Source organism: Taeniopygia guttata, chromosome 14 (assembly GCF_048771995.1).
Source record: "Taeniopygia guttata chromosome 14, bTaeGut7.mat, whole genome shotgun sequence".
NCBI lineage: Eukaryota > Metazoa > Chordata > Aves > Passeriformes > Estrildidae > Taeniopygia > Taeniopygia guttata.
This window is the reverse complement of record NC_133039.1, coordinates 3,361,219-3,379,003: the sequence shown is the minus strand read 5'-3', so window position 1 is coordinate 3,379,003 and position 17,785 is coordinate 3,361,219. Positions and strand designations below refer to the sequence as shown.

Below are 17,785 nucleotides of genomic sequence, written 5' to 3'. Positions count from 1 at the left end.
GGGCTTCACAGACAGCCAATTAATTAATTGAGCCTCCCCAGCCAGCCTGTGCCCTCAATGCCACAAGGAAGCATTTGCAGAGGAGGAAACAGAGGCAGAGGAGCAAAATTATTTGCCCCAGCTAAAGAGCTGAGCTGGCTGCTGCCTCTGCAGCAAGGCCTCACACTACACTGGCTGGGCCATTGCTCCCAGTCCCGTGGAGATGGTCCTGATGCCATTTCCAAACTGGTGTGGGAATGGTCTCGATGCAGAGATCAGCTGAGGAAGTTCTTTGGGTGTCTGTCAGTGACTGTCAACACTGGAATATCTGAGCCCAGATTAACTCATGAGCTGCCATCACTTTGGACCACCCCAGCCTCTTGATAAGGAATCCTGTGAGATCATAAAACAGTATCAGGAGGCCCCACTACTGTTTCCATCATCCATTCTTGCTGACCAACTCTTATTTCTCCTGATTGAGACCTTGAGCAACATGATTTAGTGAGTGGCCTCCCCGCCCATGGCTGGGGAGTTAGAACTAAATGATGATGACTTTTTATTTTATAATCCTAGATGATTTTTAATGTCCCTTCCAACCCAAACCATTCTATGGTGCTATGAGGAGCTTGGCACTCAGGGTTTGCAAAAAAAGGCTGTTTGAGCTGTTTTGCTTTGGATCAGGTGCTGGAGCTGAGATCTGGGGAGGAACTTGCTGTGAAGGCACTAAACAAGAGAGGGGTGACCCTCAGCTCCCCCCTCCAGGTCCTGTTCACTGCCTGGTGAGCAGGACACAGCCCTGGGAAGCTGCATGCTGTGGGCAGGATCTGGGGCACCTGGAGGAGGTGGAGCAAGAGTGAATGCCTTCCTGGAGAAATTACCTGCCTTTTATTATGAAATCCTGCTAATGGTTTGTTGTCTACACAAATAACCACGGGGAATGAACTCGTGCACTTCCCAGCCTGCTCTGTGTCTTCCTGGCTCAGCTCCTTTCTGAACAAACATAACCTTTTGCAAGAATACCTGTCAAAATCACTTTGAAATATTGAAATAACAGGATGGGATATGGTTTGCTCCTGGGCCCTAGTGCTCATCCATCAGGACTTAGGATGTCCATCCAAAGCGACTTGTGAGCAGGATGCAAGGGGAAAATCTCTGGCAAGCAGCGGGGCCTCACAGGGCTGCATTTGGGGAGCTTAGCACCTCACCTCACTGTGCTGGCTCCCACACACTCACCTGGGAGCAGGGCAGCTCTCAGAGCCTCACGAAGCCCTCACTTTTTGTTGGTCATGGCTGGGTAAGGCACAGGGGCTTGGGACTCAGCTGGAGCTGACAGGACAAAGTAGTGTCCTTTGGCCTCCAGTGTGGTTTGGAAGTGCCTTCATGGCCTCAACATCTCCCTTTTCACCTCATGTGAGTATTTCAGAGTTGGAGTCTTGGAGCAGTACTGGACAGCAGTTGTTGAGGGGCACGTGGCTGCTTGGGTAGACCCATGTACACGGAGCTATCCCCTTCTCCTCCAGTCTCAGAGTGCCAAGGGCTGGTCAGGGGCTCCCCAGGGTGTCTCAGTATGGGGCAGGCTGTAAATGCTGAGTGTCTTTTACCTCAAAAGCAAAATCAGCCTCCTTTCTCTCCTTTTCCACAGAGCAGCAGGAGGCTTTGTGCTCTAACTCATCACTGACTCCCCATCCTGAAAGAGGGGGGATAATCCACCCCTCAGTGGCTGGTCCCAAGGGCCCCCACTGCCCAGACAGAGTTTAGGGGCAGAGACCAATTTGCAGGAGAAATCCCACTGCATGGTGCCACCTGCTCAGCCAAGAGCCCTTCACTTCTCATCCCCTTCCCAGTTCCTGGTGGTGATGGTCTCCCACCTGGAATAAGGTGTGGGATTCTATTTTCCTGGGTACGAGCCTGTTTTCTTCAATGTGCTTGGGAGTGATGAGAACTTGGACACAGTCAATTGGTGGAAGAAATCAAAACAAAACACTTAGAATTCCAACACTCCCCGCCCCCAAACATATTCCATCAACCAACCAACCAACAAAAAAGTTCTTCAAATAAAACTCCATCTCTTTCTCTAAAATCCATGATTAAAACCTGGTACAAACAGGTGAATATAGATATATATATATATTTTTAGTAGATGTAGTATTGTTTTTTTCTCCTCTCTCTTTCTCATTATACAGCAAACATTGCAAATATAGAAATTTTCTCTGTACAATTAACGACTTCGGTTTACAATGCAATGTGTGGCAAAACCTCTTAGTGAGTGAAAATGTGAACGGGCCTTCAACCGGGTAAAAGTCTAAACTGGAAGACTCCGTTTGCAAAAACAGCCCAAAAGATGGAGCTCCTTCCGGTCTCTTTTTGGTTTTTGTTGCTGTTTTTGTCGCTGTTGATTTTGGAAGGGAAGGAAGGAAGAACACAAACTGTTCACAAAGAATCCACAAAATCACGGAATAGGGACTCATGCAATGCAATATTGGAAAACGCCAGACCTCAGCTCTCTGCCCGCTCTTTCATTTCCATTTTATATTCAATTTTTTCTTTTTTCTTATATTTTTTTTAAAAAATCAAAATTAAACAAAACTTTTTTTTTCCCCCACTCCACAGTTTGTTTGTTTGCAAAGTTTGTGTTCAAATTTGGTGCACGTCTCACCAACGTGAGGACATTTTAATATCTCACTGTATATATTATATAGAATATTTATAGATTTTTCATTATTTGTTCTCTCTTTTAATTTTTTATTGATTCTCTTTTTTTTTTTTTTTTTAATTTTATTTTGTTTCAAAGACAGTCTGAATAAAAATAGCTGCTGCGGATTTCTTTTGGTCCAGTTAGTGTGTTAAGTCATGAGTTGTGTGAGGACTCAGGACTTTTGCTGGGCAGAGACGCCCTTCCAGTAGTCTAAGATGTCGTGAAGATCCTCGTCTTTGGCAAACTGGACCTTTTTGCGTAGGGCATGGCCGGCTGCCATGTACTCCTCCTCGTCTTTGTGCCGCTTGCGGTTGAGTTTGAAGCGCTCCCAGATGCTGTGCGATGGTTTGCAGGTGTACTCTGGGCTGGAGGTGTAGCTCAGGTTGTGGTACTGGGGCGAGAGCTGGGAGTAGGCCAGGTCTCTGGGGCGAGGACGGGTCAGAGGCTCCAGGATGGAGGGTTTCCGCCCGCCCATGCTGTCGTGCTGCTCCCCTGGGTGCGAGCTGGGGTACGAGTGCCGGTGCTCGCTGTACTGGCGGATCTTCTCCGCCTCTGCCCGCAGGATGGCCGCGGCCGGTGTCACAGTGAGGATGGTGTCGGTGGTGGGGGATGTCTTCTCAATGTATTTGGCTTCGGATTTGTGGCCCGATCCCTCGGAGCGGTAGGACCTGGGGCTCCGTATGGAGCCACTGGAAGAGGTGCTGGAGCGTTTGGGGGCCGCCTCCATGCTGTGGTGTCGCTGGAGAGGGTGGTTGTAGCTTTCCTTGTAGACGGGGGAAAGGAATCCGTGCTTGCTGGGGATCTGCTCTGACAAGAGCACCAGCTGAGGCTCCACGGTGGAGACTGCCCCCGACTTCACCCCTTGGAAGGAGGTGGACTCAGATTTCAAGGCATCGATGCAGTTGTTGATGATCTGGTTCACCTTGTCCACCTCCTTGGCAATGGTGGAGATCTCAGCCACAGAGCCCTGCGTGTCTGGCGGCAGGGACAGCTCACAGTCTCTCCTCTCAGGCTGCTCACCCGTCCTCACCTCCATGTAGTTGCCCTTGGTGGCCTTAGGGGTCTCGCTGCTCTCAATCAGCTTGTACTGCTCCACCTCGCCAGCAGAAGGTAGGTAGGGGATGCGGGTCACTGTCTCCCCACCCAGTATCTGCCCCTGGGACAGCTGGGTGATGCTGGTGGTCTCCATTTCTGGCCCATACTTCAGCTCGATGATGGTTTTCTTCATGCTGCCGGCAGCCTTTTTGTGCTTCTCCTCCTGCTGGCGCCTCTTCCGCAGGCAGTAATACACCACCCCCAGGACAATCACCATGCCAAAGAGACAACCCAGGATTGTCATGATATAATGGGTGGCAGTGGAAGGGGTGGGCACTGGCTCCTTGCGGTTGGGTCTGGTGGGGGTGATGGTGACGCAGGTGTGGTTGTACTTGGAGTACTGGTGAACAGAGACTACACAGTAGGTGTAATCTCTTTGTGCTACTAAGTTGCTCACGGTGATGTTCTCCTCCTTCTTCCTGAGCTTGGTGATCATGGAGGAGAAGCCATTTTCGAACTGGGAGAGGATGTACATCTTGCTGAAGGGGTAGGGAATCTGCACGGTGAGGACGGCCGAGTTGTGGTTGAGGTGCTTCACCTGGATGTTGGGGCGCACCTCCGTCTCACCGATGGGCGTGAACAGGGAGAACTGCGGCGTCGTGCCGTCGCCGGAGGAGCACTCCTCCTCGGAGCAGGGGCTTTCGGAGGGCACCGTGGTCACCTGGTACCTGGGAGGGATAAAACGAGGGATCACAGTGTAGGAGCCACCAGTGCAAAGGGACGAGAGCATGCTCAGAGCATTGCGGTAGCCAGTCCGGCCTTGGCCTAACAAGTAGTAGCCCATGTAGTCGGGTGGGGAGTCGCACTGCATCCGGTCGTAGGTGCGTGTCATGTTGGTGAAAGCCTCCAGCCATTGCAGGAAGCCGAGGAGCTCGCAGGAGCAGTAGAAGGGGTTACTGTAGAGTTCACAGACAGAGAGCTTGTTTAGGCCCCGAAAAGTGTTGCTGTCCAGTCTCTGGATCCTGTTCATGGACAGGTCAATGTTCACTATGTTGGGGCACTCCCAGAAGGCATTGGGGGTGACAGTCTCGATGAGGTTGGCCTGGAGATAGAGGTACTCCAGCTTCCCCAGGCCCCGGAGGATGCCCTCGGTGAGGTTCCTCAGTCGGTTGTAACCCAGCTGCAGCACCTGGAGGTTGAACTGTCCTGAAAAGGCACCGTCCTCGATGTAGGAGATCTCGTTCTTCGTCAGGTTGAGGTATGTCAGGTTGCCGAAGCGGCTGAGCGAGGCGTACTGCACGCTCTTGATCTTGTTGTCGTTCAGCCGCAAGTCCACGATGGTGCTGTTGATCTGCTGGGGGATGGACTCGTAGGGGGGCTGGTTTTGGCTGCAGATGGCCAACCAGACGAAGCCCTTGTCCCCCTCGATGAGCCAGCAGTCTGCCCTCACCCCGCCGGCGTGCAGGAGAGACACGGCCGCCACGCACACGCAGAGGGCTGACGTCGCGGCCCACCGGCGACCTGCCATCTGGAAGGGCAGCACGGAGAAGGGGCTCCTGGTCTGCTGGAAGCGGGGAACAGGACAGGGGCCGGCAAGGTGTGGGCTAGTGCTCCTTCGGAAGCTTTGCTTGCCTCTCCCTTCTCCTCATGGCTCAGAGACGGGAGGGAAGCGTCCGTGGAGAAAGCAGACCTCGGTGCCCACGGTACGCGGCAGCCAGCAGCCAGGGGCTGCTACCAAGGCCTTGGTGGTTGAGGCTGGTCCCACATCACCAGGCCTCTGGCATCTCGAGGAGGGAGTCATGAAGTTAAGCGCCTGTGCAGAGGAGTTGTTCAGGCTTAGAGACAAGCCTTCCTCTCATTTTTTATAGTACTTCTCCTTGTTTTCTTTTTGCTGCACATCGTGGCGCTGGTCCCCATCTCCCTGTGCCTCTGTGTGTTCAGCTGTCCCCTCTCAGTCCCCCGGCTCACCTGCTCAAAACAAAACACAAGCACAAATTAAGCACAAAGGAAAGGCAGTCAGCACTCAGAGGTGCTGGAGATCCATCCAACTCCCCTATTAGTTAGGCATGCACCTTCCCATTCTGGCAACCAGCTTTCAAGGAGCCTTTGGCTTGTTTGGCTGCCACCTGCACTGTTTGGCAGCACAAGGAGAGGAAGTCACTGACCACCGAGGTCACCCTCTGAGCCCTTGTCCAGCATCACTTTTTTGGCAGTTGAGAGACCAACACACATCCAGCACACCGTTTGTCTGACCTATTTAGGTGTCTACCTGAGGAGGAGAGGAGTGATGCCCCAGAAGTGTCTGTTCCTCTCCGCTGAGAGCAGACGAAGTCTAGACAACTCGCTCTGATGTAGATTTGATGCTGCAGCGTCTTGCTGAGGGGAATCCTGGCTGTCTCATGTGCTGGTGTGCGCAGCAGCAGTGCCCACACAAGGGGTGCTGCTCGAGGACACCGTGTCTCTCTGCCTGCACTGCCATGCAGCATCTGAGCTACAGCCCAGCATCAGATGCTTATCCTGTTTCTGGGAACCTTTGCAAAACCCACTGGTGTGATTGTGAACCACCCAGTGCCCTTGTCCCTGCTGGGGGCTTGTTGCCTTTCTCCAAGGCTCTCCCTCCCAGGTGAAATGATGCAGAGGTGTGGAAAACCAGCAAACATTCAGTGGCATAACAAGAGCATTTGCAGAAGATGGGACAAGACTCTCCCTCCCCAGCCAGAAACAGCTGTTTGAAGACTAGGAAAAGCCTTCACTAGAAACAAACCTGTGAGACTTCCAGCAGCCACACTCCCCACAAAGAAACTAATTTCTGGCTCATATTTTCCATTTTTTTCCCCCTAAATTTTTTACTAAGCATAAATTTCCATGGACAGCTCTTAACTTCTTTTTGTGATTTCTTAGGGAAACAGGAAGGCAAAAGTGGAGAGGTGGGAAATGCATGACCACCAGCATCGCCTGGGTCATGCTTTTCCACAAGATATTGAAAACATCATCTGTGGATATCTCTACTGCCAAACAGAACTTTGGGCTGGTAGCACAGAAGCAGTAAGATGCTGTAGCAAAGATGGAGTTGCCCACAAATGGAGAGAAATCATCATGGCCTATCTAGAGAAATCCTTCTTTGAACTTTTTTGGGAAAGGGAACACTGTTTGTCTCCCTTGTCCAAGGGCAGACTGTAGAAGCCAGGGAAGACAGCACCAATACTCCTTGGAAACAGAGCTGGTTAGAGCAGCAGATTTCTTGGGAAGTTGTGAAGGATATGGGGCCACATCTTACATCCAAATGTTCTTTCATTAAATCTGAAAAAAATTATAAACCCAGAAACAGTTTTCCAGACCATTTTACAGTGCCCAGGCTGGACTGCTCTTGGTGCTACATACCTGAAAATTGTGTGGAGCTGATTGTTTAGAGGCAGATGTATACTCTGACCCTTGTCCCAGAGAAACAGGGTCTTTTCCAGCCACAATACCAGGCAGGGAAGGAGAGCATATTTCACTGCAGAGACCCCTGTCCACCATTCAGTTTATACCTTGGAAAACAGGCCAGTATTAATAAGCAGTAAAACAGTTTATTTGGTTGGATTGTGAACAATGAGTCTGTTCCCTGGTGACAGTTATGTTTCCATCACATGAATGATGAGACCTTCTCTCACATCAGCTCTCTGCACATGAGACTTTCCAGCCACCTTTTCCCTGAGATGCTCTGCCAGCACCTGGAGGTCCATTTGAACATGGCTGAGTCCTCGGAGCCAGCGAGGAAGGGAAGTGGGACTGTGCTCCCTGGCAGATTGCAGGTGAGTGCCCCCCCTTGCCACCCCCATGGGCTGCAGTGCCAGACTGAAACACGGCTGCTGCTGCATCCCTCCGGTGTTAGAAAACTCAATTAACCTCTCTGCTCTCCAGCCTCCTCTCTGGTACCGTGAGATAATGACAGCACTTCATGGGGTGGTGGGAGAGTGAAGCAAAGTGCTCCGAGCTCCTCTTGCTGGGGTGACAATCCCAGCACATGCACTGTGTTGCAGGTGGAGACTCTCCCTCTAGGAGTGCCAGCTCTCCTCTGCCACAGGGAGCAGCCTGGTGTCCAGCTCCTCCTGCATGCTGTGGGGATGTGCATTCCCCTAAGGGTGTGGGATGAGGGCATTCCTGGCCTGCAGAGCCATAGCAATGGCTTGCTCCAGTTGTCCCTTTGGGGTGGCACTTGATTCCAGCATCTCCCTGTCCTCCTCCATGGACTTGTGGGTTCCTGCAGGCAAGGGAAGCCCTGCCAAGCCGAGCACAGGCAGCAGGAAGGGATGCACTTGGCATATTCTCTTCAGCAAGCATTTGTTCAGTCCCCCCTGTCTCCCATTGTGACCCAACCACCCTGTCTGGGCAAACTTGTGTTTGGGAAGGCTCTGCAGAGCCAGACCAGCCTTTTTCTTGCAGAGGAATGTTCTTGTCACTGCTCCCTGGGGAAAGGCTGTGGGCAGAGGGCATTAATAGAGTGGGACTATCCATGAGCAAGGAGCAGAGACAGACTCCCCACAGATCCTGCCAGGCTGATCCCCTGTAGCCTTCCCCTATAGCACCTTTGTGCTTCCCCCATCTAATTGGAGGTGTTGAGGATGAAGAAGAGCAGCAGGAAATGACTCAAACACGTTTAGTAAGTGTCCCACTGTATGTTTTCTCTTATTTTCCATACATTGCCTATCAGCCCAACAACAGAAAGGAGAAATGGCATTTTATCAGCAGCCTGAGTTTAATTTCAGCTCATTAAAGCAAGCAATTTGCTGGTTTATTTGCTTTACAAAGTGTGAATAAAATGACAGCATTAAGGAGATGTGAGAGAGGAAAGAGGGGCTAATCTCCCTTTTTATTAGATTCTCGGGACTTGACTGGTGAGTGGAGAAGTGGGTCTTGTTGCTTTGCACAAAAGGCATAATTGCTCATCTTGCTGGCTTCTGAGAGCCTCCATCCCAGCCCGTGGTGGGTGTGGGGGTGTGCCCAAGCAACACCAGCACCAAGCATCCCACAAGGGTCCGTGGTTTAACTCTCCTGCCTGCTTGATTCGCCTTTGCCCAGCTGTCCCGAGTATATTCTCCTGGTAACACAATTGCACATCACTTTTTCCAGTCCTCTAAACCCCCACAGAGCTGAGAAAACCTGGGAATAAACCAGCAAAACTCTCACATGAAAAACAACCAGGAAAGTGGCATTTTGAGGGTCTCTTTTGCTGCTGGAGAATGAAGCAAAAGGTGGCAATGAAGATAGTGTGGAATAACAATAGAAATGTTTTGGAATGATTGGTTTAATCTCAGTCAGAATATCTTGAAGTGTGGCACCATGGTGACAATGACAACAGGCCACATCCATGACATGGTAGCCACCCAGGGAATTCCTGCACCATTCCTGCAGTTTCCTGGGCCCTGCAGACACTGCTGTAATTCCCTTTCCTTCTGCTCTCAGCAGGCAGAATGCTTTGACCAGCTGAGATGATGTTGGGTGCTTGTGCCTAACAGAGGCCAGCAAAGGGGCAATGACAACTCCCTCACCCCTTGCTCCTCCTGCTCATTGCCTCTGATATCCAGTATCCATGCTGGAGCCCAGGTCCATGCTTCTCCCTGCTAATCCTCAGCCCTGACTGTGATATGCTCCCCTCCAACCCATCTCTGCTTCTCCAGCCCTGGTCCCTGTCAGCAACCCAACAGCAAAGAGGGTGGCTGGAATTCTGAGGCTGCAGCCTGTGCCCTGATGAGCAGCAGCATCCTTATCCTGGCTGAAAACCCATAGCAAGGGAGGTGGAAAATAAAAGGAGAAGCTGGAGCTTCAAAAACAAGTGCAAGCTGGCTGGGAAGTTTTTTGCTTCCATTTCCCAACTAATGGCATCTTGGAAAATTAAACCAGAGCAGCAGCTGCAAGGAAGCAAACAAAGCAGCTGTGGGGGCTGGGAAGAGAGCTGGCACTCAGTTCCTAATTTTGTTATTCTACTGAATGAGTTATTTCAAACTGTGGATTACATTTACGGAGGGAACACAAGATTACGCATGCGTGTGCGTGTGTAACACACAGCAGGGCTCCTCTCCTTGGCATTTCTGCATCTCCACAACTTCCTTTTCCCTAGCAGCTCCATCTCCAGCATCTCCTAGGTCCTCTTTCACAGCAGCTTGGGCTGTTTTATCAAAAAATTATCCCCACTTCAAAGAGAGACAGAGGAAAATGGAAGTGGTACATTACAAGCATGAGTGTTTGGTCACCCAAACTGAAGGGGAGGGAAAATTTGGCTAACAGTAGCCAGATTTTAAAGTGAACCTTGGTTTTTCATTATGTGTAAGATAATCTGGAGAGGCAGCTCCAAGATGGCAGATGAAACCTTTTATAGTGATGAAATCACCTGTAAATAGCTAATGTCCATATGTCAGGTGGGGAAAGGAGGCTTCCAGGCAAGTTTTTCCCTCATTCATACTCCTGGTCTTTGCTCCATGACTCCTGCTGGGTGATGTTGCTCAGAACCAAAGCGTCCCTGGATAATAAAAACACTCAAGCCTGTAAAATTCAAGTTCATTTTATATCCAGTCGTCCTGGTCCCAATATCTTTCACTGACAGGGTTTAGGCAGCATTTTGTGCATCCCAGCCTTATTCCCAAACACCTCACAGTGTTAGATACTAGAGTTCTGCAGTCAATTCTACTCTCTCTCCTCTTACTTATTATTTACGAAAAACAGGCAAGGGAGAAGAGGTATATTTTCCACTGAGGTTTGAGGAGAGATTAAGAAGGAAGAAAGCAGAGAGGTGAAGGGGAAGCTGAGGGAGAAGTGCTCAGCATTTCACCCAGGACAGCTTTTCCTGGGACTCTGGGAGGTCACAGACATCACAAGTATCCAGGTGGGAGGAATGGCAAAGAGATAACTTTTCTGGGAGACACTGAGAGAAATAAGGACAAATCACATGCTTGGTCTTTATACAGGGATATTAATATCATCAGCATGTCAACACTCTTGGGCTCTGTATGGTGTTGGGGCAAATCTCTCCTTGGCTTATTCCTATCTTAACCTTGATTGAAAAAGTTATGCTCTTTACTGGAAGCTGATATTCAATCCCATTTAATTTAGCAGTAAACTTGGGTGCAGTAGTGCCTGAGGGGAATCCTAGTTCAAAGCCACTGTGCTTCCAAAAGCCAGGATGAGGCCAGAGCTGCAGCCTGGGAATGGCCAGAACAGACCTCCTTTGCACAAACATTTTTAAGAACCTATTTTCTATGGTAAGATAAATTCTGGTTTAAAACGACAACATTTTCAAGACAAACTGTTGGGATTTCAGAAAATAAGACTATTCTGTTGTTACTCAGCTGCAGTCTGAAATCATTTACATCCATCTCATGCTGCTTGGTTTCCAGGGTCTGTTGAGATGACAGCCCTATCTCATGCTGCTGTGGGCTGCTGAGCAGAAGCCTCTGCTGAGTTTAAATAAATGCATAAATGATTTTCTTGGTGAGCAACCTCTTAAGCCCAGCTGGGGCACCTGTGCATTAAACCAGCCTTCCAAAACATCAGCACGAGCGGCAGTGGAACATCAGCTCCAGCTCCTGACAGTGCAGTTGAGCCCTCAAGGAGCTGAGAAATGTGATGAGAGGGACAGAGTTAGGGGAAGGTGAAGAGGCAAAACATTTTAGGGAATGTAGAGAAGTAAGAGCTATGATCAGGTACTACTCTAGCAATAAGACGTGTTTCCATGGGAGAAAGCCTCTCTGGTACTTTCTTGATGGGATTTTTCCTTAGAAATAATCAGTCTGAATCACAGCTTCATTATGGGATGGTTATGCTGATGGTAGGCTGGGGAAAAGCAGAGGTCTGGTGTGGAAGCAAGAGTCCCGTTTTCCCCTGTAAACAGTGCTGAACACCAAAGGATGTTTTCCCAGCACCAGTGCAATGAGGGAGCCAGCCCCACGCTGGGCAGTGGAGCTGCTGGTGCTCCCCAGCAGTGACAATCTGAGCTGAGCCTTGTCTCCCTGCATCGTCATCCTCACTCAGATCTTTGCTGCTGTTTGGAAAAGGGCTTTACTGCTTTCATTCATGAATTTATTTTTGCAGGAAGCCTGCATAACCCTTTGCCTCCCAGATGGGAAAACCCACTTTTACACAGGGGACAATCTGGTGATGGATCTGTGAAATGGTGAGCTGTTAGAAATTATTTTTAGAGGTGCAAGTATCTTTTTTGCTCTGATATTTTTATGGTTGCATTTGCAGAACACTTCCCCCTCTGTCCTGCCCTTCCCCTGTGAAGGGGTCTCTGGCCAGTGCAATATCACAACTTCTAGGTAGGCTGTAAACCTGAGTGTTGAGAGATGGAGAAGAAAACACACAGCTCATGAAGGACTTCATGGCTCTCTAGGTAGGCAGAACAGAATTCACCTTCCCATCAGCATGTGTCCTGCACACAGGAATTGTTATGTCTGTGCTGTAAGCAAATACCTCTGCTAACCTCTCACTGAATCACTCACCTTGGAAGCTGGTCCTGATTTTCTGGTCGGAGACTTTCAGATGTCTCTTCCAGTGCAGGTTATCTTGTGATTTTAATGGCCTCCTGGAGCTGAGAAGCCCAGCTTAAGGCTGGACCCTCTGGCTATCCACTTTCTGGAGGGGGTTTCTGCCCAAATATTGCTGTATCTGCAAGCCCCAGTGCCCTACAAGCCTAATTTTAGCTCAGTGCTGCAGGCTGGCTTCTTGTCATGGGCCAGGAGAAGGTTAATGATCATCTGGGCAGCCCTCCAAAACCAATCTAATGTTTATTCAGGATAACAGCATTGCAGAGGAAACCAAGCATGACCACCTTCCACGTACAGCTCACCCATCACAGCCCTGCTCCTGCAGGTGGCTCTGCTGGAGCAGCTCACACTGGTCCTCTCTTGGAGGAGACCCTTCCCTAGGTCAGCTCAGGTCCCCATCAACATTTCCAACCCTGCTCTCTTAACCCAAACAGATGCTGTGTTTCTACAGAAAAGCAGTTTACCAGGCTGTGTTGTTTCAGAGTGTAAATACGTGCTCACCTTTTTATTTATTTATTTTTAATAGGACACTCCTCATGGGTCAGATACCCAGGCTACAAACAAATATCCATTTATTTGGATATTTGAGAGGTGGGTCAGTGGTCCCAGCCGGGTGGTGGTGGCCTGGATGTTGCAGGTCTGTGCTCCAGCTGGGTCTGGGATGGAAGTGAGAGGATGAAGGGCTGGTGAAGATTAACACATGAGGAGGCCCAGGGATGTGAGACAGCAGTGACTGCACCCTCTGGCAGAGGGCAGAGTCCACACGATGGCTGTGTGCATTTATTCACCTCAGCTGCTCTTTAATGGCTTAATTTCAGCCATGAATTACAGCCTTTTCTTCCCACCAGCACAGCCCCTGCAGTTATTCCATCATGCCTTTGACACAGTGTGAAAGGATGTGCAACAGATTCATGCCAACAATACCTGCACCTGTAGGCAGGTGAGTACTCTGCTTTCTTGGGGCTCTCCTTGGGCCCCTCAGGGCTCCATGAAGGCATTGGGTATAAACTGTAAAGCCTGAAAGCCTGAGATGTGCTGTGCTGGGGGGAAATTCTCTTCAGCAATAAGTACTCACAGACATACATAGCCCATGAGAGTCCTTGATGCTTCCCTCGGGATGCAGGAAAAATTGTACTGATAGCAAAAAGAGTTTTCTGAGATGCTGGTACTGGCTTCAGCATCAACAGTCCTGAAATATCTGGTTCTCACTGCCTTCCCAGGTGTGCTGGGAGGCATTGTGTGAACATCTATTTAGCAGTGTCTCTGGAGAACACTGGGAATGTGCTTCCTGCTACCTGAGATGGTCAGGGAGATGGCCACATGTGTTTGGAGCTGGTAATAATGTCTCATTTGATTATGTTTACAGCATGATTAAAAGGCTCCTAGACTCCTGAGCAGGTATCTTTACTATGCTAAATCTAAACAGAGCACAGATACCCCACTGTGGGCTTGGCTGGTTAAACATGGTGCCAGACAGTGCTTCTCTCAAGACTACCTGATTTCCCACAGAGGATACTCAGCTACAGGGATGAGGAACCACTGGGTTTCCTTTATAGTGCCAGCATGCCCAAAGCTCAACCAAACAGCCTTCTACCTAAAAGTGTGTGGCCAGATGCAGAGAAGCTTGTGAAAAATGGGCTGTGCACATGCTAGACTACAAAAGAAACTGTTTTTGTCTGGGCACATGCCAAAGTGATGGTGGAGAAGCAGCAGTAGGAGCTGCTGCAGCACACAGAGCCCTTGCTCAGCATCCTGGCTGCCCCTCAGCCGGCTCTGTGGCCACTCCCTGGTACTCTGCGTTTCCCTGCTTGTCCAGAAGATATGGAGAGTGGAGAGAAACTTTGGAGTCCAAGACAACAGAAGCAGGGAGCTGTGCCAGTGTTTGGATTGCCCGTCCTTTTCCCAAACATTTCCTGTGGAGGTTACCCGAGCCGAAAAAGCAAGTGAACCCAAAACACCTACCCTCTTTGGAGGATTGCAGTTTATTGTTAATAATCTACTGCTAAAGGGTAACATCTGTTTTGGACAAACTGTAATGAGATTTAAACCCCAGGTGGAGGGAGGACTTCACAGTAATAAATGACTTTCTGTATGTCTAAATAGTTTTAATTTTTTTTCTGGCAGAAATAGCTGCTTTTCACCTCAGGCTTCTTTTTGCCAGCTCTTTTTGTTTAATGATTGCTATTAATTTCCAGGGTGGCAGATGGATTCTAGGCTGGTGTAGTCTGAAATGAGGAAAAACAGCCTGTGAAGGTGCAGGCTTGCCATGAATGTGTGCACAGGTCACACACGCTGGTGTGATGCCATGTGTGGGAGTTTGCTTCCAAGGGGAACAATTGCTTCGAGGTACCTGCTAATCCCCACTGCAATGTTTGAGCACCTCTCACTCATAAAGGAAGGTAAATTAACATTTCTGGTCACTGCTCGTAGCTCTGCCTGTTTACACCTTCATTTAATAAAGCTGCTGATTTCAGCAAGGGTTCAAGAGGAATTCAGCACCAAGTGCTTTGCTAAATCCAAGCTGGAGTGAGCTGGAGAGCAGCACATGGTCCCCAGAACATGGAAAGGAGCTCCCTGCCCATGGCTGGATGCTGCCAGGTGAGGGGGATTCCTCCCTGGGCATGAAACAGGTATTTTTCAGTGCTTTTCCTGTGTTACTTGGATTTTTTTTTTTTTTAATAGTGTGGGATTTCCCAAAGAAACAAACATTCTCCATCCTCCAGCTGTGGTAGTAAATGTGTGATGTTGAACCCAGGACACCCTGCCAAGCTTGTAGTGCCCAAAGGAGGACTGACTTTATCCTCTCTGCTACCACCTCCTCCTCAAGAAGCCTACAGAACGAATCCCAGATAGTGCTGGGGTGCCCTCCTTTGTCTTCCCCTCCTGTGGAGCATCTCTGCACTTGGCTCAGCAGGCAGGACACATGGGTAGCCAGGTGAGAAGCTGGATCTAGGAAGCAAGGCTGATGCTGGACCACCACAGGGCAGCACCCTGTGTGGACAGGGTGGACAGACAGCTGTCCCAAGACAAAAGCGTGGCAGAGGAGATGGGAAGGAGGGAGAGATTTATTTCCCTGGGCCGGGGTGAGCTGCTGGGGATGGAGGAAAGGGGCTAGAGATAGAAAGTGCAGCATCTCAGGTGATGCAGATAATCACCTTTAATCTCCTGCTCAAAATAACCCAAAGTCAAGTAAAGGAGGGATTACAGGGCCTAAGCCACTGTTATTGCCAGGGTGGAACAGGCTTAGGTTGCCTCTGAAGGGCTCCTGAGGAAGAAGAGGAGCTGCAGCAAATACTGCTGGAAATGCCTCCTGGTGAGGGTGACTGGGTGGGCTGGGCACCCTCACGAGGTAGCCAAGGGGAGTTGGAGCTGCAGGCACAGCAGCCTGGCAGATTTAGGAGCCTACACAGGCACCTGGTCCCAGGGAGAGAGTGTCTTAGATGACCCTTGTCACTTTGTCATTGCTGATGAGTTTATTCTTAGTGCAGGATCCAAAGTGCTTTACAGCCATTAATTATCCTAATGGGGAAGCAGTGCCCGTGAAACCCATTTTACAGATGGGAAACAGAACCCAGGAGGAGCTAAATGACCTATCAGGTGCTGGGGCAGGGCTAGAGAGGTAGCCAGGCCCTGCCCCTCCACCTCCCTCCAGTTTTAAGGGGCCTTTCCTTGGATGTGTGTTCCCATCAGCTGTGAGGCTGAAGGCATCTCCTGCCCTTTGCCAAAAAGCCACAGCTCGGTGCTGCCAGGGAAAACCGAGCTGCAGAGCCCTATTCATCAGCTCCTGGTGATGTCTCTGAGATAGCAGCAGCACAGGGACTGTGTGAAGCAGGGCTGCACTGGGGAGGGAGCAGAGTATGCTCATTTTAATGAGCCTGTCCCTGCCTAAAGGAGAGAGAAAAGCGAGAGGCCAACCTGGTTTAATAAACTCTGGCATGCGGATTTAATCAGACGGATCATTGTTCCCCAGCACAGGGATGAATATATTAAAAAAATGATTCAAACTTTCCCCCTTTGTTTTTCATTTGTATTATGTGCTGTGGTGTGATAAAACATCCTGGGGCCAACTTGCAAGGCAATAAAAGAGACAGTGGAGGAGAGGAAGACATTGATCCATGCGAGCGAGCACAAGCACTGTGGGAAGGGAGGCTGCTGGCAGGCAGGGCTGGAAGAGAGGGGCTGCAGCATCCTCAGCCCCCACCAAAGCCCCAGGGAAGATGTGGTTATGGGGGCTGACCTGCTGTCAGCTCCCTTTCAGACATCTGAGATGACTAATAGCAGTTTAAGTCCAGTGCTAAAAGCAGCTTCCTTCAAGCATGAGATTTCCATCTCACCACAGAAAGATCTGAGCACAAAAATACCCCCACACCCCTGCCCCAGGAGGGAAGGAGGGACAGTCCCCACCCGGTGCAGGGACACCAGCATGTGGATTGTGCTGGCGGTGTCTTTTGGAGTCAGGTGGCACTGGCCTTCCAGGGAATGGTGCAACAGGACAAACTTTCCTCCAGACCCTCCCCTTCTCCTTACCAGGATTTGTTTCTTCACTGCCTCCCTGTGCCAGGCAGGGAGGAGTGGGGATCTGGGTGCTGCTTATTAATTTAGAGAACTAGATAGCTGTGGTTGCAAAGCTTCAAACTGCACAGGCAGAAGGCAAAGGATGCTCCCTGTGTGAATGCCACACCCCTGTGCCTCTCACTGTCCCTGGGGACAGCAGGCATTGCTTGGGGGCACAGAAAGGTCTTGATCCAGCACAGCAAAGAGCAAACTGGGTCTGCAGGCAGCCCAGGTGGGATTGTGTCAGTGTGTGCCTCAGCAGCACCTGGCTCTGGGCTTGCAAGGCTCTGGCTATGTGGGTGGGAATAAAGCCAGCTTAGACCAAATAGTCTTTTGTACTAAATCCTGGACAGACCACCTGGAGCTGTGGACAAGGACAGTCCTCAGGGGCCTCAAGATGCCTCCATGGAATTTACCTCCTTTGCCCTGCCCAAGCTCACTGTCCTTGACTCAGGCTTAAATAACCCCCAGCCCTTGCTTTGCTCACCCTTCTCTGGCCTGTCAGGCTCCTTGCCACCCTGGGACACAAAGAATTGGCTCTCCAAGGATGGAACAGGACACTCAGCTGGGTTTTTAACCTCTCCCCCTAATACTAAGGTCCTGCTCCCTGGCAGGTGATAGATGGGCATTTGGCTGAAGGCAGCCCAGAGATGGTTTTGTTGGGGGGCTACAGGACCCCCTGGCAGAGCAAGGCTGTACCTGACAGGTTTAACTGGCCCTAGGACAGAGATGGGGTTTGTGGTGAGAACCCAGGGATTGCTTTTTACATCCTTCCTTCCAGATGGATGACCTCCGCCAGCAGCTGCAGGGCCATGGTAACGTTTAGAGGAGGGGGGAAAGGCATCTCCTTCCTTGGAAAAGATTTCTCTAAACTGTGCCATTGACCCATGCACTGAAGAGTCACTTGTGGCCACTTGGTGTTAAGTATCACCAGCTTTGGCTTCTAACACACCACTGTGCTGCTGCTTCATTACTTTATCCAATACTGTCCATAAACACT

The 17,785-nt window shown here is 50.1% G+C and overlaps 1 protein-coding gene across 13 annotated transcripts in view; it reads right to left on the bottom strand.

The window, feature by feature from the left end:
• Window positions 1-2,087: 2,087 nt before the first annotated feature.
• Window positions 2,088-17,785, bottom strand: part of ELFN1 (extracellular leucine rich repeat and fibronectin type III domain containing 1) — a 104,731-nt gene continuing 89,033 nt past the window's right edge. For 6 of the 13 annotated variants that reach the window (XM_032750984.3, XM_072935500.1, XM_072935493.1 and 3 more), the window contains one exon: window positions 2,088-5,677. In XM_032750984.3, coding sequence (XP_032606875.1) covers window positions 2,847-5,237 — 2,391 coding nt within the window. In that variant the 5' untranslated portion in view covers window positions 5,238-5,677 and the 3' untranslated portion in view covers window positions 2,088-2,846. Of the gene's footprint in view, window positions 5,678-7,090; window positions 7,240-10,079; window positions 10,209-17,785 lie in introns of all 13 variants that reach the window. The other 7 variants (XM_041719059.2, XM_072935499.1, XM_072935492.1 and 4 more) reach the window with 2 other exon arrangements.